The 24263-nt window shown below is 39.0% G+C and overlaps 1 protein-coding gene across 1 annotated transcript; it reads right to left on the bottom strand.

The window, feature by feature from the left end:
* Positions 1 to 270: 270 nt before the first annotated feature.
* Positions 271 to 22443, bottom strand: gnptab (N-acetylglucosamine-1-phosphate transferase alpha and beta subunits). Its single transcript, XM_004083185.4, has 21 exons — positions 22112 to 22443; positions 21490 to 21575; positions 21128 to 21247; positions 19499 to 19549; positions 18054 to 18256; positions 16745 to 16809; positions 16533 to 16667; positions 9390 to 9551; positions 9080 to 9259; positions 8828 to 8998; positions 8627 to 8750; positions 8339 to 8548; positions 6336 to 7327; positions 6050 to 6249; positions 5754 to 5973; positions 5556 to 5669; positions 5366 to 5451; positions 5188 to 5286; positions 4939 to 5106; positions 3130 to 3220; positions 271 to 1414 (listed from the first exon to the last, which is right to left on the bottom strand). Exons 1-21 carry the CDS (start codon positions 22271 to 22273, stop codon positions 1349 to 1351), a joined length of 3705 nt encoding a protein of 1234 aa, XP_004083233.1. The 5' UTR covers positions 22274 to 22443; the 3' UTR covers positions 271 to 1348.
* Positions 22444 to 24263: the final 1820 nt, after the last annotated feature.

The following is a 24263-nucleotide window of genomic DNA, read 5'->3' as shown; positions in this document are numbered from 1 at the left end:
TTGAAACTTTGAAATTTGACAGAAAAAGAGTGGTAACAGAATACATCCACCCATTTTCCAAACCTGCTTCATCCCCATCTGAGTCACGGGATGCTGGTGACTATCCTAGCAAATGTCAGGTGGCAGGGTTTACACCTTGTATGGCTCGCCAATCCATCCCAGAACCACAAAACCACACACCCTCATATATATCAGTGTGGCAACACATTTCCCTCCCTCCTAGAATAAAAATCGTTAGTGCGATCATAAAGGTTTAAGAAAACACCAGGCTGAATAACCCAAATGACATTTATTCCATTTAGATGAAACACGAGGAAACCTCACTTCCAGACGCAGGCTTTCGCCTGCCTCACGTTTGACATTAGTGACAGATCCTTCACCTCAAACCATTGTTTCCAGATGCTGACAGCTTCTCGTAGTCGTTCTCCAAAAACAGACATTTTCAAACACATGGCAAGCAATTTATGAGGACAATTCTACATTCCTGCATTCAGAAGAGGTGCTGTCACAATAATACTATCAAAATAAGTTACAGGACATGCTGAGGAGGTCTGAATTTCAGACAGCAGCGAGCCCGTCGAGTCCCACGGGGACACACATGCAGGCGGCTAATACGTGTAGCTCAAACAATCACATCTGTACCATTTTAATAATAATCCTCAAATTATTCTGATGCCCATTCATTCTTATTGTAAACCCACAGACGTGTTTAAGACGTCACTAAGAAAAAGCACTAAAAACAATAAGGAATAGACAATGAAGGCACTTAAAGTCATCTTGTTTTTGAAAAAAGGCAAATGATTCCTATCCATGTCTTAAAATGAACCCTAAAACCTAAAAATGGTGCTCCAATTAACAGTTCAAAAATATCAAAAAAAATTCAAAAGTGGAATATTTTTTTATTTTTGTTTGTTTTTTTACTCCAATATATTTGATGACCAAAAAAGGAAGAAAAATAAACACTCATTGGTTGGCACCACTAAAAATATAGCTGCAGTTTGTGGAGTTTTAAATTTAAAAAAAAAATCTCCTGCAACAGCTTTAAAAGTTCATTTGTAAGCCGGATTATAAAGGCGGTACAGGAGAAAAGAGGATGCAAGAAGTATTTTCTAACGGTCCCTGTTAAGAAAAAAAAGAGATTTAGATGGACTTTCTGTCTGGTTTTTTTCTCCTTCAGTTGCCAGAACCCAGCTATAACCGTCTCAGTCTGACAGGAGCCTCAGTTTGTTCTGAATCAACCCTGAATGCAGGACTTTTGCCTCCCGTTTCCGCAATGAAAACAAGTTTGGATCCACTCAGAAAAAGAGAGAAGGGTGAATTTCATAACAGAGAAGACGGTCTTCCTCTTTCACACCCGCTCAGGGTTGCCAGTCACTCTGCGTCTTGGGAACAGCTTTCTCTTTAGCAAGATGAGCTGCAAAAAGAGGAAAAAGAAGAAGAAACGACTTAAAGAATTGCAGAGTCAATAAAAAAAGAGAAGGTTTTGCAATATGGCTTCATCCAATAATATTTTTCTGGTGACAAAAAAAACAAGTTTCATGATAGGGTTTTAGAATATGTTAGTTTATTTCCAATTGCTTCTGTTTATGGCGTCTTAACATTCTGTTTGCTCCCCTGTCCTACAGGTTAAAAAAAAAAATCACCCCCCCTACCAAAGCCCCGAAATAAAGTAACTTCATTGAAATTAAATCTGTGTGTTTATCTCTTATTAGATAGTTTGTGTGTGGAACTTTTCTGGTATTCAAATGCTTTTGTAATTCTCAGGTCTAAAATGACCCATAAGACAATCTTTGTACTCTAGTCACGTACAGCCGACATGTAAACATAAACATAAACAAAAACAAAGCATCACTTTTTCTAATGATGCAGTCCGATTAGGAAAAGTTCAAAGTCCCCGCCCCCCGCTTCCCCTCACTCATAACTGAGAGCTTTCCGTTTACATGCTCTCCCACTAGCTAACAGCCCCTCACAACCAAAACCTAACATTATTGGTGCAAAAAAAAATAAAAATGGTCGAGTAATATCAGAGCCATCCAGCCAGATTCCAGCTCGGCCGAGGAAAACAAAGATGTACATAGATCTATTCGCCTACAAGAGGATGCATCAGCATGGAGCGGAGCAGGGAGTTTGTGGCCTACCCAGCATATTTTCTACATAACAAATACAATCTTTTTCAAACGCCATTTTTTCACCTGCTCCTGATTCAAAACAATTTTAATAAAGAACTAAACACTCAGAAATACAATTTTAAGCCTGTTTTTCTTAATTATACAGTAGGTCCCCCAAAACAGGCCACAATCTTCATTGGAGTGGGGTTTGAAGCTCCAGTCTCATCGCTAGTTACTTTGAAGCAGTGGATCTTTTATTTTAAACCAGAAAGGCTGGCTGCATCCCAAACTCATGTCCACTGAAGAGAAAAACACAAAACCAAATAAGTTTTTCTTTCCTGCAGCATCCATAGTTATTTAATTTAAGGTAATAATTACCCAAAAGGGAATAGTGTTCCTTTTCTTGTCCCTAAATAAATACATTTTCATTTACTTGCGATTCAAAAAGTAAGAAAACGTTTTTTTTAAAAGCAGCAGACCAAAACTTTTTTTATTCTCGAGTGACGACACTTCTGATCCCCTTAATCTACAAGCAGACCAGCAGCAGCCAGACTCCTCAGATGGCGGCACATCTCCTGCTGACAGCAGAGATTTTTCTAAGGTCACTTCAATTGTTAACCTTTCTTTAAAACGGCTGAGGAGAAACCAGAGACCTTTGGATTAGAATATGGAGGCTCGCTACAGCTCACTGTCAAGCCTGAGTCAGATAGTATTTCCTTAACAAGTGTTCCCTTTTTTTTTTACCGGGTTTCAAAGTATCATTGAGGGAAAGTGACAGGAAAGTCAGTTTTAGTGTCTGAAAGCTCATAATATTTTTCCAGTTGGACGTCGATCTAAACTTGGAACATTATAAAAAAAACTGAAGTCAACAAAGACAGTCAGGTTTTGCATTTCATAAACAAATACTGAAGGTCTTTGGTTTGACACATGAGACAGAGGACCCCTCAAACAACGATCATAGCTCAGGAGTGAATCATGGAACGGAGGATGTGCAATGAGGCGGAAGGCGATGGAAACTGACCTGCTCTGCAAAAAAGGACATCACAGTGAAGACAACCAGCGTCACCAGGACACAGTGGGTCCAGAACTTGAGCTTGTCGCGATACACGCGCCTGAAGAACAAAACATCTCAGTTACTTCGATCTCCATCTGTGACACGTCGTTAAACACAGAGACCTGTGCTTCCTCGGGTGGAAGGAGGATGGCGGCGCGTCTCGGTTAAACACACACGCCAACTGGAGTGATGCAATGAGGGAAAGAAGTATGCAGGAGGGCAGCAGGGGCAGGAGGGTGACAAAGTGACATCACCCAACACCTTGTGTCTGTCACCACAAACTCAGATGTAGGAGGAAATGGAAAGAAAAGAAGGAGCACCAGAAACCTCTAAGCTGTGTCATAATGGTATATTTATCCCACAGCCCAGTCTAAATTTAAAGCCCTGCTTCTGAATCTAAACATGGTTGGTTTGAAGGATGTAAATCCTGCTTAATTTCTCGAAATGTGAGGGGTCAGAGAGGTCACCAAGGGGGCAAAAGGACATTCCTAATCTGCTTTAAGACAACAGGATGACCTGGAAATTTGGCTAATTAAGCTTAACCCTGGAGAACCAAAGACAAACTTTCTTCTGGGCTTTTAAAGGTAATTTGATTTTTTTTTTTTTTTCGTTTTTGAAAAGTAGTGATTAACAGCAGCTAAAAGAAGAAAAATAAAAAATAAATAAATAAAAAATCAGAATAATGGCCAAATTTGACCCTATGGGTTCTCCAGGGTTAAAAAAAAAAACCCGTTGAGGTCTGGGCAGACAACCTTCACCACTACAACATTTCTGCACACATATCCAGTAGCACACATGAAAAAAAAAAAAAAAAGATTATTTCTTTGATAAGTCTTTTCATTTTTCAAACCAAAATTAGACTCAAATCCATCTATTCAGATTTCCAGATGTTGACTAAATGTTTACATAATAAAAAAATATACAATGTAAGCTTAGAAAAATGCACAATAATCAATATTTTAAATAAATTACACAGATTCTTCATAGTTTCTGGAAAAGTATTTATTTCACATCTGTTTGAATAAAGTAAACCTGACAAGTGGCGTGTTTGGACTATCATCTAGAAAACTTAAAGCTATAGTGTAAACAATGACCCGTAGAGTTTGAGTTTATGATTAATTTATACCCCCCCCCCCCCATGTTCAGAAAACTTTTTAGGGAAAACCGGTAAATACAACTTTGAAAGGGATTTTAAAGACCCAAACAAAAGACAGTTTCTTTATAATGCAAAAAAATTAAATCCTTGCAAATAATTTCTTCTTGGGTCAATTTCAAAGGCAGATTTTTTAAAAACCTTAGGATTTACCTTAAAATGTACGGTAGTCAAAATGAAGGGTTGTTTTAGTATTTTAACAATCAAACTCTACATTTTGAGCAATTACATTGTTACTTCTCTAATTTTGCTATTTTTTGTAATTGTAATTATTTTTTTTATTTTTAACGGTTATGCCAAAGATTTTAATGTTTTTAGGAAAGATTTACCAAAAATTTGTCTAAAAGAAACATATTACAAAATATAATTATTAGATAAATGTTAGGAATATCTTCTACCTGCAGACAAAATAGCCTAAACTATCACATAAATCAGAAACGTTAGAAATGAACTGCATAAAAAAAGACTGGATTATAGGAAAGAAAGTGTTTGTCAAAATCGTTTTTACTTTTGTAAAAACCTAAAATGTCTCATCAAATATCTACAAACTTCTCTCCCAAAAAGCAGAATTTTAGAGATGCTGAGCATCTAAATCTAAATATTGGAAATATTGAAGTGCATACCATTCTTGGAGCTCCTCCATGTGCAGGAACCGGTTGCGGTACTCTCTGGGCAGCTCAAACTGGGACGGCAGCGGGAACATGGACTCATAGAAATCCCTCAGCACTGCTTTCACTGTGGCTGCATCCTTATGGCTGTGGTCAATGTTATCGTTCAGACATATGAACTTTCTGTTGGTGTCGGATAAAAAAAGAAAAAGTAGTCAGTGATATATACTAACTGCGATTAAAACACGCTAAATCTCTCATCACTTGGGATTCTTTCGGATGTCGTCCAGCTGTCCGACCACGTGGGAGACGTTGGTTCGCACCATTTTAAAAGCTATCTCCTCCTCTCCCATTATTTCAAACCTAAATAAAACAATAATCAGAGCTAATTCGGAGAGCAATAATCATTCCTTTATAATAACAACAGGTTTTTGGGTCTCACTTGTATTTATTCTGGTCTTTGAAGGCTTTGTGTATCTGTTCGGTGATAGGCTTACAGTGGAGAATCAGGCCTTTAGTGACGGGAGGCTGTAGGTCGTAAGAATAAATCATTTCATTTGGCTCCTAAAATTATTTTAAGGACTGAAATGTCAAAATTCTGTGCAAAAAAATCCTTTTGCGTTGTTACCTACCATGCTCGGATCATAATAGGCTTCCTGAGTGGGGCTGACCAGGTGGAGCTGAGTCAAGTTAGTTGGGAGTGTCTTAGAGCAGTTGATCAGCATCTGTTCCAGACCAGTCAAGTCCTACAAACACCAAAAAAATTTAAAAAATAAACACTTTTTTTTTTTTGGGGGGGGGGGGGGGTAATTTTTTCAGTTAGGGCTGACCTGGAGGCTCAGAGGAAGGTCGTGTATCCTCGTAGCAAGAGTTCGAATCTCGCGGTCCGACAGAACGCCCGAGTGATCGGTGTCGATCTCATCAAACACATCTGTGACGTTGAGCTCCTGCTGAGCGCTCATGAGGAAATAAAAGTAGGAGAAAGCAAACTGCATGTCCTCAGAGTGGCGAACACGGTGGGCTGACGTCTTGTCAAACTCCTCCGGGAATCTAAAAGAAGAAAGCGTGGAGCATTCCTAGGACTTTGCTGCTTAAGTTATTTAGGCTTAAATGAAGGTTTTCTTACGTGTCCTGCAGCTCTTGCATGATGAGACGGTCTATCATGTGAGGCATGTGCGCTGGGACCTTTCGGGACACAAATCCAAACTGGCTGTTGAGCAGCTTGTTGACGTAGCGCAGCGAATCAGCAAAGGTGTCTTGCAGCTTTCGCCACGTAGCAGCAGGATCTGTCTGATACGACAGCTCGCTCTGAAGACGCTCTTCCTCCTGTGGAGTCATCAACACAAACGGCACTTTGAGTCAGAAAAATTCCTGACAAAAGCGTTACAGTTGAAGCTTTTACATGTTCTTGCCTCAAGTAAGGACTGGAAATATTTCCTTCTCTCCCATGGCAGGAAGCCTCGGTCTGAGGAGATGAAGTGCTGGAGCCTCCGTCTGACCGGAGGAGCGTTGGCCGCCTCACTCCCAATCTCTGCTTTTTTCTTTTGGGAGATGCTGCTTAAAAGTTTGGAAGTCTTGGGTTTCTCGACTGCAGGACTTACAAAATCGTTCAAATTGCCATCAATGTTGACAGGAATGAGAGGAGTGCTCGGTTTACCCACAGCTTTCTTGGATTTTTCCTTCTTTGACTGTTTAGAAACATTTCCAGCTTCTGTGGGAACTTTTCCCTTCAGCTGCACTTCTTTAAAATCGTTATTGGGGTTTCCCTGAAAGCGGATGCGCTCTTGCTTTTCAGCCAGGAATGTAAAAGGTTTTAGAAGTTCAGCCTTGGTGAAGTTATAACCTTTCACAGTAATGTCACCGGACAAAAGCTTTTCCTCCAGCTTCTGAAGCTCACCGCGAACGACAGCAGGTAAAAGGGACACGTTTAAAGACGGGACCTCTACGACAGCCTCGGGTTCAACGGGATGTCTCCTCTTTATATGTGGTCCTTGTTTTTCCTTGGGGATATCTGAGAACGGGAAGACGGGCTCAGGAGTGGAGGGCGGTGTGGCCTCTTTACCGGCCTCTTTGCTGGCGGTGTCGGATGCATTGGCTGGAGAAACCTCCCGTGTGTCGACAGCTACACTAAAGCTCATCACAAACTCGGTCTCATCGTCTCTCTGGAAGGTGATGTTGTACTGGATCTGGGTGGCGTTGTGGCCGGGGTGCATCAGCAGGTGAATGGTCTTCCACTTGTTGGCAACGGATGTGTGGCGGACCACTGGGTTGTCGCTGACGTGAGCCTCGGAGATTCGGCGAGCTATCTTCTCAAAGCTGAAATACGGTTTGGTCTCTCCCAGAGGAAGAACGTACAGAGTCTGGTTCCTGCGAAGGATGACACGGTGCAGCTCTCCAAAGTGCTCTGCAAATCAACAAAACAGTGAACGTTTCAGAACCATGAGCATTCGCATGATGAAACCTAAGGCCTTTGTCACGTGCACCCTTATGGGTGCTGCCGGTTTTTGGAGTTGTCCGTGCCGGTAAAGGGTCATTGAGAGGAGCGGCCGCATCTGAATCTGAAGAGATTGTACGGCCACCTTAAGGCTCATTGAGTAAATAGAACGTACAAAATTTATGTGTGTAAAATGTATCGTAAAGTATTTGTAAGGCTATTTGAAGTTGAACGCACTTTTGACATACAAGTGATGCTGTTGCATAGGGTCCTGACACCGCACTCTAGTTGTTAGTAAGGTGCGCATACTGGCTCCTTACCGACTGCACACAAACAATTTCAATCTAATATACCTTTGCATAAATCCAGTTTATCAAAAGTGCATGCACATTTTCTGGACCAATTTTGTCAGCCAGACAAGACTTTAAGGCGATGTCACACTACGTACATTTTGTGCATATTGTACAAATGAAAATTGGTCATACTTGAATATACATGGAAAAAGTGAGAAAATTTGTAATCTTTACGTGAAATTTTCAAAGATATATTACGAATGAACCACGGATAAACCACAAAAAAGAACCCGTAAATCCATGTAGAAGCCAAGTGGACCTATTACCAGAAAACTAAAAAATAGCCCAGTCTTTACTTTTTTTTTTGTCACCTTTCCTATATGTTGGTTCATGCTTCCATAAGTATTTTATCTCAATCCCGTGATTAATGGATACGATGACTCCCATGCTACAGGAATTCTGAAAAAATGTCAGCCTGTAATGCTCGTAGAAAAAACTGTGCATTAATATATTTTTAGTCTATGGGCTCACGAAGCGGTCTATAGTTTTTGATATTTTGTGCAGGCCACCTGTGTATTCCATACAGGTTTGTCTACTTTTCGCTTGCAAAAGACCCGTATCCACCCATAAAGGCAGTTGAGACTACAGTTAGACATAAAGTCCAAGACAAGCAAATCCATTTACCCACCTTGGCCACAATCGCCTACATCAAATCCGCAGGAGAGCACATTGCAGGCCTGATCACAGAACTTGTCTGCCAGCCATGAGTTAGCACAGCCTTGATTGCAGTACAGCGTCCCTCCGATGCCTCCCAGACCAGCGGCAAACTGCCACACCTGTCCTCCACCTCCACCTTGTCCAACGACACCTGCAGGGAACCGGCCATTCGCGCCTGCCCCTGGTGGAAAAAGGTGGGGTAAAGGGTGACCCATGAAAATCAGAAGTTCATCAGTTTAAATATTGTCTGCCTCCTTACCCAGGCAATCTCCTCCATCCCAGTCACAAGCAGAGTTGTTACAAGCTTTGTCACAATACCCATCTTTGATCCAGGATCCTGGGCAGCCCTCTGCACAGTTGGGAACAGGCCAAGTCAGGTACACCTAAATTCAAGGAACAAAACATTTCAGGAACGGCCAGTTTGATTCCCAAGACGAGTCTTCTTCTGTTGTCTGAACACCTTCTGTCCTTTGGAGTGGCTGTAGAAATCATCTGGCCAGACGTCTTCTCCAAACATCACATCGTCATTAAGGTAAATAAACCTCTGGGAGAGTCCTGGGATCCGATGGATGTGGGTCTCTATGGCAGGAGAGCTGAAAGTGGGAAGGTGGCTGGTGTTCAAGAAGATATCCTGAAGGTCAAAAAGAACAAATTTTATTTAAAACAGCCAGATTTTTGGCCAAAAATATATGCTGTGACTCTGAATTCTTACTTGATGTGTGACAACTGTAACCCTGGGGTTGTCCAGGTTGAGCCAGGACGGTATTTGGCCATTAGTGACGATGAAGATGTGTCGCACCCAGGGGGCGTGTCTCTCAACCGAGCGCAGCGAATAGCGAAGCTCCTCATTGTCCTCAAATCGGCTTGCTGACACATCTTCATCTTGTTTAGACTGTAAAAAAACAAAAGCGTTTAGTTCAGTAAAGACCGTTCAGTTGTATTTACCTACATATGATTATAATATTATGCCTTAAAATTCCTATGAATAAATAAAATAGAAAACTGTATTTCGAAGGGTGTACCTGTGAAATAGCAGTGAGGTCCCAAAACAAGTAGGCGGGGCTAACTGTTAACTCTTTCCCATCTAGCGTCAGGTTCTTCTTAGCCTGCTGGGTCAGATCGGTGAAATCCTGTGGGCTTCTCAGATGGAGCAGAGCGATACTGGCTTCAGAGTACAACTCAAACTGACGGGACAAAAAGCACACGGAAAATTGGAGTAAGATTTGATTTCACGAAGATAAAAGTGAGAATGAAAAGCAGAGAAAAAGCCAGGCAGCTATGCCGTCCAACCATCCATCTTCAGAACCCGCTGAATGTCTTTTGGTGGAGCCGACCCAGCTAGATTTTGGTGAAGGCCGGGAACACCCTGAACAGTTCACCAGTCTGCTGCAGAACCACACACTCACACAAACAAACACACTCACATGCACACCTATTTAGAGTCACCAATTAACAAATGAAGCATGTTTTGGACTTTGGGAGGAAGCCAGAGTGCCTGGGAAAAACCCACACATGCACGGGGAGAACATGCAAACTCCACACAGAAAGGTTACAACCAAGATTTGAACCAAGGCCAGGCGAGACCGCTAGCCACTGCATCCCCGTGCAGCCAGTCATGACTTTTTGAACAAACATAACTACACGTCTGTAGCTTTCGTGTCTCGTTTCACGTAGAACATACATTTAATGGCAGGGCTTCAGATCGGTTCCTAACTATTAAAGAGACAAAATTAACAACAAACTTAAAACATCTTAAAGACCCACTCTGACGAAAATAGTGTTTTTGGTGTTTTAACATGTTCTTGTGGCATTTTTCTGACGATATATATGAAGAAAATGAAGAGTAAAATTGCATTTCTGAGTATTTCTTTATCCAAACTATTGTAAATTAAGAGCGCACAAAAAAATGTAGTTTAAAAAGCTTGTAGTTGTTGATGGTCCCTCACACACGGTTCCGGACCAGAGGAGACAGATCCTTCCAGGCTGTTGCTCCTGAACTCTGGAATGAGCTCCCATTGTCCTTGCGCTCCCTGGACTCTATAAATTCTTTTAAAAGTCAACTGAAAACCTTTTAGTTTAGTTTGCAAAGCCTTTTAACTGAAACTTTTTATTAGGGCTTGGGGTGATTGTTTTACATGGTGTGTGTATGCTTTTTTATAGATACACATATTTTAACTTGTGAAGCACCTTGTGACTCCTGTTCTGTGAAAGGTACTATAGAAATAAAATGTACTTACTTAAAACAATTTTGTCAAAATGTTTGTTGCGTGTGACAATATATTGCAACGGACAATTTTAAGAGCAACGATAAATACTTGCCTAAAAACCGTATTGTTGATTTAAAAAAAGAAAAATGTCTTGTAAAGATGAGAAAGAACCTTTAAGAAAGCTGTACTTTGACAGCTGTGGCGTTAGCGTGCAGCAAGAGAGTGACAAAGCAGAACGCGTATGACTGGTCGGAAAATGATCCGACCTCATATTCAAAGTTAGGGGTCACAAGGGGGAAGATGCGTCAGATCTCAGCTCAGAAATGTAAGGCATGTTTGGTGTGTGAGACTATATATTTGATTTTGAATCCACGTCTAAACCATCAGCAAATCAAAACACTCCATATTTAACACTGGACGCTTCCTCCGTGATGTCACTGCATTTACAAACAGAACTGCACTGAAACTTCTGGGTTTTAAAGGCAAAAAAAATCTTTTGGTAATTCAAACACACTTAAAAAAACAACATTTTTCTACAAAGATTTTTACAGAAAAATCATTTTAATGTATCATATCACAGAAATAACTCGTGTTCTGCCTCGACTTGTCACTTTTCCTCTACTCCTGTTTTTAGTTTAGGGGGATTATCTGGGATTTACAAACTCAGCGATGAGTCGAGCCTCAGATCACGTTGCCTTTTTTATTTCAGTTCTCTTTATAGTCCTGATAATGCTCTAACAAAAGACTCACAAAGCAGAGGTCTGCATGCGGCCTCAGAGAGGCTCACACTTGTGCAGGACCAACTGAGCATCAAAACTAACACATTAACAAAAATCATATAAAGTTATTTGGTTTGTAAGGAAGTTTGTCAAAAAATATTACTTTAAACAGATTCTTAAAAACACATTACAGATATTAAAATACTGATACGTTTGCTAGACTAGGTCACCGGGTTATAAATGTTATTATTTGCAAAATAAAAGAAATTCCTTCTTCAGTTTATAGATCATTTCTGTGCCCTCTTATCCTCCTATTGTTGTGGGTTTTAAAATAAAGTATTATGGCATTATGTAATTGTTTCAACGTGTGCCAATAGAGCTGCAATTAGCCCCACAGTTTAACTACAGCACACCTGTCACCAGAATGCTTCTGAAGCTAACAGAGAATTCCCCAGAGGAGGATCTGCACTTGAATGCACCACCAGTAATTTGGATAATAAAAAAAGAGATGCCAATGCAAGTAACCACTTCAAATTGTTTTTGGTATTTTTAAGCTCAAAATTGCATTTCTAAGTATTTCTTTATTCAAATTATTGTGAATCAGAAGCAAATGAAAAAATGTAGTTTGATTAAGATTGTTTTTGTTATATAGAAAATATGCTGGCTGGGCCACAAGCTCCCAGCTCTGACCTCTCAGCAGCGGGAAGGGGGAACGGGGTTTATTTGTACAACTCTGAGGCGAACTTCTATTAATTAGTGCCACTCTGCAGAAACGATGTGCTAGGAAACAAAACAGGTTTTTTGGCTAAAAACAACATAATTAAAAGATCACTGGGAACGCTTTTACAATAGATACAAAGATGATTGGAGTGGGACTTTAAGCATTTTTTAAAAGTATAAAACCAAAATGTGGAGACATTTTGACATTAAATAATGGTTGCAAACCTCTGATATCGCTGTGCAGATGGTCTTGATTTGTGAAAATTTGTTTGGCATTTTCATTAAATTTGTCTCCGAGTTGCGGGTGGGGTTCGGTGAAGAGCAACCCCGGCCCCCCTTCCCTTCCTCGTTGCTGAGAAGTCGGAGATGGGAGCTTGTGACCCACTCAGTGTATTTTCTACTCCCCAAATACGCTCTTTTTAAAAACCACATTTTGTCTCACCAAAACTTTGTATATACTCAGAAATACACTTTTATTCTCAGTTTTCTTTTTATGTGTCACACAATGCTGACATATTTGAACTTTCATCAGGAAAAACAAATTGAGGGGACCTACAGTCACTGGAGATCTTTCATAACAAGCTACAGAAGGATTCACTCTCTCTTTCTTTCCTTAAACATCGGAATTTAATCTAAAAATACTTTTTTTTCAGAAGTATGACTACAATCTCAGAGCTTTGTCATTGATATGGGGATTGTAACATAAAGAATTTCTTGGGTCTCAAAAATCTCCAAATTATTTTTTTTTCCAAATCAAAACTTAAAATTCCAAATATTTTCAGAGTTTTTCTTTTAGAAATGTAATTTTCCATTTAGATTTCTGACTTTTACTACATAATTTTATCTTTACTAACAACTTTTTTACTTGAATTTCAGGATTTCAACTCTTATTTAAGAAAACTAAATTCCACTAGTTAGTTTTACATTTCCTTATAGAGGCCTAAATCCACGAACACATAGAAAATACACAACATTTTGTTTAACAGAGACTGGTTTGTCAAGATATCTGATGGGTTTTGCATTTCTTTATGTGCAATCAAGCACCAGATTGTTTTAAATTTTTCAACACTAAAAGTTCTGTTTTTGCTTTTTTTTCCTATCTATTTTTAAATGCAGACACGTGGAGAAACACATTTGAATCACAGTTCAGAGAGGACACCTAGTGGACACGCCCAGCCTTCTTTCAAGCGTTTAATTACACACTAATACAAACACATCAACACAGATGGGGGCAGGACTCGATGGGCAATAGCAGGGGCAGTTGATCCGAGTTGTACTCCAGCTTTTCATCACCATATCACTCAATCTAAGAACGGCTATAAATACCGGCCACCTCTCCCTGCTGAGACGGCCCCTGCAGAGTATGCACATCATCCCCCTTTCACAGAAGCGTCCGAGTGACACCAGGAAACACCTTGAAACCAGAACTGTTCATTGTGCAGAGGCTCGTGTACCCAGAATCCCTTCAGATCTTTTCCGTCCTGGACTCGACACGTCGTGTCGTTTTCACCTCCTTCCAGCTTGGAGGCGTAAAATAAGCGAGATAGTTCAGAGGAGGTCACTAAAATCCTGGTGACCTTTCGGCGGGCTGGCTGGCGCCATGCCACTCAAAACAGTTGGTCTAATGTAAACCCCCACGCCGCCGTCTAGGGTTACAGCCCGAATGCCGCTGGTTATTGTCACATCACCCAAACGAAGCAAACATGGAGACCAGTTAGGGACAACTGGTTCGATGAAATGTGGGTTAAATGCTGTTATTATTGCAGACATTGAGACTAATATGATTGTTTAGTCTAACAACGTCTATTTAAAAAAAAATCTTTTACAAAGCCTCTACATAAAGCAGGTTAAATCTGAATATTATTTTATTACAGTTTGCGTTATGCAAACTTTACGGACCCCCTTAAGCAGGGCAGTCCAACCCTGCCTGGTTTCCAGCTCTCCCTGGACTGCTTGATATCGACTACTTAGAGCAGGTGTATTCAGTCAATCAGGATGTAGAATTCCTTGAGTCAGCTAATCAGCAGCAAGTTGATAGGACAGAACTAGAAAACAGGCAGGGTTGAGGCTCTTGAGGACCAGGGTTGGCCAACACTGCCTGAAAGGGACATGGAAGTGTAAAAAACAGCACTCATTTTTCCTTACTTCATAGTTTCTAGTGCATTCCAGTTAGTTTCAGGTGCCCACCAGAAACTAAAATATTTTTTTTTCTATTTCTAGTTTCTAGCACCAAATAGTTTCTAGTAAGCACCAGAAACCAGAAATAATGTTTGTTTTTTTTCTATGTCCCTTTAGGGACTCCATACTAACTCAACTAAACAATTTATATTTACCATCATTGTGATTTCCATCAATCATTTTGAATTTTGTTTCATTTGTGCCGGCATTAAAAAAATTATCAATTATGTTAAATTTTTTGGAAATTAATGTACTATTCTTTCTTCTATTCTTTTTATTTTTGTTAATAATAAAGTTCTAGAAATGACAGTGTAGGTAAAAGAGGATAGAAACAATATATTTTTTTTCAAACTATGAATAAAACAAATGTCCCCAAACTCAAGATCAGGACAAAAAGTCAAATATTTTATTTTTGGTTTTCCTTTTTTTTTTTTTTTTTAAATCAAAGATAGATAAACCTAAAATTGTTTTTTTTAATTTGAACGACCATCCAACTGATCTATATTGAAACGTTCTAGTCGCAGTTATGAAATGTGTCAGTTATCTAATTCAGCCGTTCATTAGAAGACAGCAGTCATGAGCAGGACGACCGTCCTCCCAGAGGCTCCAGTCTGCCATTGTTTACTTGGAATATTTTAGTGTAATCCCAGCTCATTAGAGGCATTCCTTCCTCTCGATATAAAAGCAAAGCTATGATTAGGGAAACTTATTAGATGCACAAGCTGCCAGCCAATGAACCAAACATCGACTCTCTATCCACGCATAGCTGTTTAAAATAGAAAGAAAGCTCATTTCTACAATGTGTTGCTTCTCAAAGGAGAAATAGGATAGTCTTAGATGAGGCAGTAATTTTAGTGTATTGCAGTTCAATCTTTGAAGGAGTAATAATTGCAAAGCCTCCACAGAATAATAAAACATGAGTGACATTTGAGGAAAATTATTTAAAAGGGGAAATGCAACCTTTCCTTTGCAAGTCAGATAAAACTTTTTTCATGAAACAAAGTTTATATACAGAAACAAGTCAAATGAAAGTTCATTAAAAGCTGGAGTGGATATTAACCGACTATCAATGCAACTCTGCCACCTGCTGCTTTAAAGCTAAAACGCTTCCTGTCTGAGGAGACGTTTCCATTTATTTATAGATTACACTTTTTTCAGGATAACAGCAGAAGCTTGACAACCACAGACCCTTTCCAAAGAATTAGAACATCATGGAAAACTTTATTTCTGTAATTCCATTAACTGAAGCAAATTTTTCATAGAATATACATGTTTAATTGATCTCGAGTATTTGCTGATTTTTACATAAATTGGGGTTCAAGCTCATAAAACCCACAAATAAAAGGATTTTAGAAATTTAGAGAAATCGCCATTTACCTAAAGACAGATAATGATCTCACAAAATCAATCAAAATCTCTGTCTTCAACAAAATTATGTGATCATCTTTAATACTTCGATATGGGGCCTGCTGGAAGATGAAATCTGAATCTCCACCTAGATCCTCAGCAGAAGGAACCATGAAGTCCTCCAGAACATTCTGCTAGACTGATACAGTGGTTTTGGATGGAAGAAAGCAGAGTTTATCAACACCAGCGCTGGACATCGTAGCCCAAATCATAACTGACTGTGGAGATTTCACACTGGACCTTCAGCAGCTTGGGTTCTGCTTCTCACCAGTCTTCCTTCAAATCCTGATTCCCAAATGAAAGACACACTTTGCTTTCAGCAGAAAACAAGACCTTGGACCAGTTGAGACATTTCTTCTGTTGGCCCAGACTCAGAAGTGGCTTGACCCGAGGAACCCAACAGTTGTAGCTCATATCCCAAATGCGTCTGAATGTGGTGGGTTTTGAAGCTCCACCTCATTCCACTTTTCTGGATGTCTGCAGGTTCTTGAATCGTGTCTTTTTGATGCTGGTGACCACATTTGTCTATTTTGCTGGTGCATCTTCTCCTGACACATTTTGTCTTTGCATTAGACTCTCTGTTGATCTGCTTGGACTCAGCGCTCTATGAACAGCCAGCTAGGAACTTCTGTGGCTTAGCCAGACTATGGAGGGGATCAATGCTGGTCTTCTGGCCGCTTGTCAAGTCTTCCCCATATTGAGCCGAACTGAACCAATTTAATGACATGTGGAGAACCTATGCTTTAAGTTTAGTAGATAATTAGTTGGTGAAACTCAGTTTAAAATATACATGCTCTGAAAAATTTGGGCAGATTTCTCCAAGTGTTCTAATTTCTTTAAAATCCTTGAATTATGAAAATGAAGACACTTTTCCACGGTATTCTAATTTTACTGAAAGGGTCTGTATATATACTGAGAATCAGAAATGCTTCACCTCTTTAATCTTGCTGGTAACGACTGAAGGAAGTTTGACCCGCAGCTGCTCCTTCTCCTTGAACGATGAGGGGAAGCCGCTCAGATAGGCCAAAGACTGCATGCGGATCAGACCTGGAGCCTCTTTATCTGTCGTCTGGATAACACAATAAACTTCCTTCTGCAACTGTTTTACAATCCGAAGGACCAGGATCACATTATATCCACACTTACCAGGTAACATCTGGACACGGAGAATTTCTGGACTCCTTTAGACAAATCTGTGTAGGCTTTATCAGCTGTAGACAAACAAACGGGATACACATGAGAGTTGTTTTTTTTTTTTGGCGGATTGGCTATGAAAATATTTTGTAAATATTATTTGTAATTTTTCAATGAAATTCGGTCCACATTTGCAGCCACAGTGATTTATTTTGTAGAAAAAATCCGTCGCTGGATTTTATTTTGAAGGTCAAAGGTCATCCCAGACGAGCTCTTGTTCCAACTTGAAAGGATAAATAGTCTCAGATGTGCTGTAAATGTGTACTGCTCCGTCCTTAACATACAACTTTAATTAGTATGTGAACATTAAAAACACATTTGATAAACGTAAACGGCAAAAATTTAAGGGCTTTATCCAATCAGTGATGTCCCAAACTATCTACTTTTCTATTTAGTTTCATTTGTTTTACATTTCATTAAGATTTCTGGAAATTACTTTTGTTTTCCAAAACCTTTCCATTTCTTTTGTTACTTTTTCCCTTTGGAATTGTGTTTTGGTTTCTGGAATTTTGTTTTAAGTTCTAAAATGTAATGTTTTTTTATTCTTTGTTTTTGTTTATTAATTATTGTGATATTTAAAATGTTTATTCATGAAGTGATTTGTTGGTGTGATTTTGACTTGAGAGCAATCGCAGTTTAATTATTACAAATTGAAACACATGTCAATGAAATTAGAAAAGCCACTTTAAAAATCGGTAAAAAGGTTATTTTAATATGTCACTGGCGAGTAGACCTTGCAACCAGTCGTGTCATATTTTTGTCATCAGTATCTTTTATTCTGAAAAACTGCTAACATACATATTCTCAGCCTACATAAGCCAGTGCATTCCATTGCAGTTTCCAGCTAGTCTCAAAGTATTTTCACATTACATCAAAATAAAAGCATTCTTGTATACTTTAATTTATAGACAAACCTCTCATTTTTGTTCACAAAAACATGTTCATCAATACGAATCTAAAGGTACTTGAATGCATCACAGTTCTCTAAACTCTAGTTCTGTTCTGTCATTAACCCTTGTGCTATCTTAGATGACCCCACCCTTACATTGACGTGTTCTCCCTATACCATGACAAAGGTGGATAAAGGTGGAAAGACTTCATGTAATCCATGGACACCAGTGAAGATCACAAATCATTGAAGAAAAAAGGTTCAGCACACTGTCTAGTGGGTCAAGATGACCCAACTCCCAATGTTAAAGTGCCTAGGATAGCACAAGGGTTACACATCGTTCCGTTTGGTGGTGTTCTGTGCATCTTTTACCGTCAGCCTGCGACTGGAAGACGACCACAGAGACGGCGGTGGGGGGGTGGAAGGGTTTGTACATGATCATCAGCCCTTTGGCGACGGAGAAGGAAGCAGAGACCGTCGGTAACTCTTTAAGCGTGATGTTGGCTGGCAGGGCGGGGTCCAGCGCCAGCATGGGCGCCACGATGCAGTGGGACAGCAGGCACTCGGGCTTAACACTGCAGACAAATAGGAATCAACCACGACAACACCCCCCTATAAAACCACCAGCTGTGGGCTTCAACTAATACTCATTTTCACACGTTTAGCAAATGTAGTTGATGCATTTAGCAGCTCTCTTAGTGGTGGTTAACATAAACAAAGAGGAAGCCACAAAAGAAGCAGGCAGAAGCAAGTTCTCACAGGAAATACCTGCAGCAGAAATTAAAAAGCAGCTTTAAAAATCCCATAGCTTCACTTTCTGAGTCGGTATTTTTTTTTTATATTTCTTTTGTGTGTTACAAAGTTTACTTGTGGTTCACAGTGTTGCTGTTTTGACACAGTTTCTCAAGAGAGGTGTGAACAAGCCCTCTAGGCTGACGACTCTTGAAAAACAGACGTGGAAGGAGCTCAAAGACGAACAGTTTATGTTCAAATGTTTCTGAATGGACTGCACTAAAATAAAACCTACAGAGCAGGGGTCCCCTACCTTTTTCAGCCCACCGACCGGTTTAATATCAGACAGCATCTTCACAAACCGACCTCCATAAAGCTGACCAGGGCGTCTGATTTTCTGCAGCTTCCAGTTTCTCTTAACTTTTGAGGGTAAAGTTTATCTTCATCCTGTGTAAAATATCTGCAGCTGCTCTAAACTTTATTTGTACGCTAGATTTCCTGTAGGAACCATTAAAATGTCAGACGCCAACTTCAGCTTCTCCTGACTTTTAAAGGTGGGACGGAAAAATACACTAAAAAAAAAATTTGTTAAATAACTTTATTAGCAGTATCTTAATAGCATTTGGCAGCCGGATGCTGAATATTACGCATTATTATTATGGTCTGTGAGAAAAACTGTCCCAACAAGTCCATATTTGGAGTAAAGGTTCCTGGTTTTTCTACATTACATGAAGCTTTCTTTTATTTTGAAGTCAAAGGCTCTTCTGCTGCCTCACCGGCTCTTTTCTGGCAAAGAATTTTCAAATAGGTTTGTTTTTGTTAACGTTCCAGGCTTTGGGCTTTCTATTTAGAAATCGGCGCAGCCACTTTAAGAAAGCAGCAGATGGATTTTCTACACAAGACCGAGCAACATGTGGAGGAGAGTGCTTTTTCAAAATAAAACTAAATTCAGAATCAGATTATAAAATAAAAATATAGGTTGTGTTTTTTTGGTACTGATCAGCCGGCTGGGGGTTAGGAACCACTGATTTAGAGCATCAATGGAAAGTCAAAAGTTGCACAGTTTTTGGAGCATCCTCACTTACCTATCTTTTGGCACTTCTGTTGTGTTGTTCATGTTTTTTCCCAGACGTTCCCTGTATGCAAGAAAAAAAAGAAGTTGGCAAGGGTTAAAATGGATCCGTTTGGTAAGTTAAAAACTTTTTTGATCAAAAGGAATTTGCAATAATCTGCTAGAACAAAAAAGATGGTCAAATATGTTCGAACAACTTAACACTGCAGATAAATTAGGGCTTTTATTTAGTGAATTAAACTAAAATATAAACACTACGATCAAATTCCCTTTGGAAAAAACATTTTTAGGAACCAGATTATACATTTTTTTAGATTGAAATATACATATCCCTGGCTACATAAGGGTTAAGGTAGCCCAAGCAGATAGTGTATGGGGTTTAGATGGATGGACTGACAGCCCTTAAAAATAGAAATTTAATGGCCTTGACAGAGAAAAGTTAATTTCCTATTTGGCTGACACCAGCAAAGGAGATGTGGTGTTAGTTTTCTTATTTTTAATCCAACTCTTTTTAGATATACAGTGATCCCTCGCAATATCACGGTTTACTTTTCACGGTTTCGCTACTTCACGGATTTGCATCGTGCATTGTGTTCTGCATTCTGATTGGCTAAAAAGTCACTCCGCTTCTTCTCTACCTGCGCGTCAATAATGTTGCAGTTTAATATGTACACGTACGTAAATCAGCTTTCCAAATTACGTACATGAAAATCATCTTGCAATTTCAAGTTTCTCTAAAACCCATAGAAAAAGAGCGACAACAACTGTCAATCACTATGTTCTTCTCCCGATCAAACACAGCTGCACCGCCGGCTTGAGAAGGAGAAAACACTGCAGCTTCTCAGACTGAAGAGCATTGAAATACACCTGAGCCACTATTTGTCTGTTTGTACTTTGTATTTTTTTCATAATCATTTAAATTTTCACCAGTTTAATCCAATTCTTCGGGTCGCGGTGGGCGGGGCTAATCTCCGCGATTTGAAGCCTTCTGTTCACATTGATGATTAAATTATTATTTGACAGTACAGTACAGACGTTATTTGTTGAAAAAAAAAACGTTTTTAAAGTACTTTGATTTGTGAAACAAATGTTTGAGCCTGTAAAATGGTTTGTTCTTTCATTTCAATGTATAATAGAGTATTTAATTGTATAATAATTGTTAAAAAAAATAGAGGTTTCTACTTCACGGATTTTGCCTATCACGGGTTCTTTCTGGAACGTAACCCCCGCGAAAAACAAGGGTTTACTGTATTTCATAATAAAATATATAGAAACATTATTATAAAGTGTTTTTTAACTTACCCTAAATAATTTATTTTTAAAAATTGAGTTAAGAAGAGAGGATGGTTAGATTTTTTTTAAACACTTTTTCCTGAACTTATGAGCTGCCGAATTAGTCATAACATTTTGTCATAAGTGTAGCTCCATAGAAACCAGGGATGTTTTTCGCTTAATATTGTGTCACTGTCAATAACTTGTCCCTGACAGGACAGCTACAGATATCCAATCACTCATAGACATTGCTGTCCCGTTGAGGGATGGGACGTGTGATTTAGTGATAAGTTATTCTTCACTTGATCACACGTCCCGCCCCCAACTGGAATTTTTCTGCTGCGGACGGAGACGGTGGAGGAGAACCTACTTCAGTGCTCTTTGCTCCTCTTCCAGCTGTTCTTTGACCTCCTTCAGCTCTTTCAGCAGGCCAGAGTCAGTCCCGTTGACCCATGTGTACACAACATCAATAGGCATAGGCAGACAAAGTCTGCAGAGAAGAACATTCCAATAAGGAAAACCAAGACCCGAGCTTATTCTGACCTGTTCTTCTGATGGGTCTACATGAATTTAAGCAGGGTTGGGGTTCTGTCAAGTTGTCACGTTTGCAGATATTAAGACATATGTTACAATTAGTTTTGTTCCCCATCAAAGTAGTTTTTTTTTTTTTTTTTTTGTAAAACACTGACATTAGTAGACCAAATATTAACTTGTTTTAGGGTTAAAGTTTACCTGTTTTGGAATGATTTCCCACCCAAATTGTCCCTGTAGGAGTCGAACAGCACATGATACTGATCCCGGCTCCACTCTACCACCACCTAGAAGTAGATCGCATTCATTCATCCTGAATATCAGCAAAAACCTCACCTGGAATCAAACTGTAATCATGATTTTCTCACATGTGTAAAGCAGTTTCGTAACTTTAATGTTCAATATAGGAATGATTACGGACAACAACGCTTACATCTTTTTGACCATGACTGCAGAAAGGTAGGAAACACACTAGTTTCATTGAAGCTGCACGTGGTTTGTTTATTTTCTTCATAATGTAGCATAACTCTTTTGACACAAAAAAATGGCATGGATGAATGAATTACAAATATATGAAAATGAGTACAAATAACAGTACTAATTTGTAATTTAATGTGCGAAATATTAAAATCACATATGGTAACTAAGTGAAGTGTTTTTGAAATGCTCAAACTAAGGTTTAAAATGTGTTTGAGTCATTTACACGCAGATTGCCTTAAAATGTAGATTTTCTCAAAGGAGTTTGGTGGATTTTTCTACAGTTTACTATAAACCAACACTAACTGACGGTATTTCTGGACACGAATCAACAGAAGAGCCTCACCTCTCCAAACTGAAAGGCGGAAACAATCATTAACACCAGTCCCCCGAAGCAGAGGTAGAGCCCGTACCGGTGAGACAGACAGGTGTACGTCTGCCTCTGCAACAGCTTCAGAACCGAGTTAACGACGGCCATGATCCTCCTGGGTGAAGCATAGCGTGGCATTCATTCGACGTAAGTACGAAGAAACGCGGGTAGACGCGCCAAACACAAGAACTTCACATCACAAGCGAAACGGATTTGTCAGCTGACCGCCAGCGAGACTGCATGACACATGACAAACACGTCTCACGCTTCTTCGATGACGGGGAGGCATCGATCTGTACAGATCGATATCGCCCCTTGCGGGCTGGGGTGGTAGTGCCCTAAGAGTCCATTCAAAGCATCCATTCATTCATCCTCTGAGCCCGTTTTTAATGGACGTTTTTCTGCTACATCAGATTCTGAAATTTTTAAACCTTTGAAATTTCTTTTTGAATTTTTAAACTTTTGAATTTTCTTTCAGAATTTTTAAACCTTTGAATTTTCTTTCTCAACTTTTTTGAGTTTTTGGCCCTTTAAGGGGTCACGTGGTTTGCAAAGGATCAAAAAAAGGCTACTACATAACACTAATAAACAAATCAATTTAAAATCGGGATGGAAATTTTTCACTTTTAAAACTACATTTTTCTATTTCCTATAATGTTGGTAAATCGGATTTTAAAAAATCAACTAAAAAGAGGATGAACATAAAAACATTATTTGAAAAAAAACTATTTTCTTTTCATATTCTTTTTCTGAATTACATCAGTTTTTATTTCTTGAGGGGGGTTAGTTGTTTGGTTTTGTAAAATTGTTGTCACAGGTTCAGATATGCCTTCTTGTAGGGATTCTAGTTTGAAAAGTTGGGGTTTTCAAGCTCCAATACAAATGAAACATTCTTGTGATAAATTATTGAAAAAGTAAGCAACAAATTTTTGGTTTTTAAGTTAAGATTAAGACCTAAAAGACTCAAAATTATAAATAAATTCAAAAATAAACTAATAAAATGCAGCTTTTTTGGAAAGCTGCATTTTTGGAAAGGGGCATTCTTGCAACAAGATTAAAAATGAACTACAGAGCAGAAAACATGGACCAAGTTATGCAAGTGTGGGTTTTCTCCAGGGACTCCGGCTTCCTTAAACCGTCCAAAAACATGCTTCATAGGTTAACTGGTTACTCTAAATTGTGACTGTGAGTGTGCCTGGGTGTGTGATTGTGGCCCTGTGACAGACTGGTGACCTGTCAAGGATGTCCCCTGCTTTCGCCCACGAGTGGCCAGGATAGGCTCCAGCAGCCCCGTGACCCCAAAAGGGACAAAACGGGTTTAGAAGTTGAATTAAAGGAAGACGAATTGTAAGGCAATTAAAATTTTATTTATCTTTAGTGATCCTAAATGGGCAGTCATTAGTCATTAATCCATCTCCAGTCTTTTGTTGTTGTTGTTTAGAGTTTTGAAAACGAAAAAAAAAAAAACTGGTGAAAATATGGTGATGTTGTTGAACTGTGTGTGAACAAACGGCTGCAAACCTCATGAAAACACAGTTAGAAAAAAAATGTGGTTCAGAAAGACAAACCGTGACTTTACTTTCGTGAAGCAGTTTTACAGGAAGCTGAATCATGAGGTTTGGTGAAGCTGTTCTGAAGAAGAAAAAAGACGATGTCGAGGTCAGATGTGTTATTTTCAGTTAAAGTCATGATGCATTTGTGCAATTAGAATTCATGGCCTGATCAGGCAAATTTTAACCCTTAGTAGTACAGGACCTTTTTGAGTGTTTTTGCTACTTTAAAATTTGTTTTAATAATTTATCTTTAAAACTATTTTATGTGGAAATGTTTGATATCAATCTTTTTAGTACAACCCCAGCTTTTTTTCTGTTTTTACTGACATTTTTATTATATTACACAATAATTCTTCTGAATTGCACAAAAAAACCTTAATTTCAAGTAGTAAATTTAGTCTTTCGTTACAGCAAAAGTCCAACAGTTTAGATCCAACAGTTTCTTTTATGTTTTCTAAAAAAAGATTAAACATGTAGAGTCAAAATAAAAATGTCTAAATTCAAAAACAAAGACAAAGTCACAACAATGTTAAAAAATGTGTAGCAAACAAATGTGATATGAATGGTTATATAGG

Source organism: Oryzias latipes, chromosome 23, assembly GCF_002234675.1.
Source record: "Oryzias latipes chromosome 23, ASM223467v1".
NCBI classification, from domain to species: Eukaryota; Metazoa; Chordata; class Actinopteri; order Beloniformes; family Adrianichthyidae; genus Oryzias; species Oryzias latipes.
The sequence above is the reverse complement of the archived record's forward strand: the minus strand, read 5'-3'. Positions and strand labels throughout refer to the sequence as shown.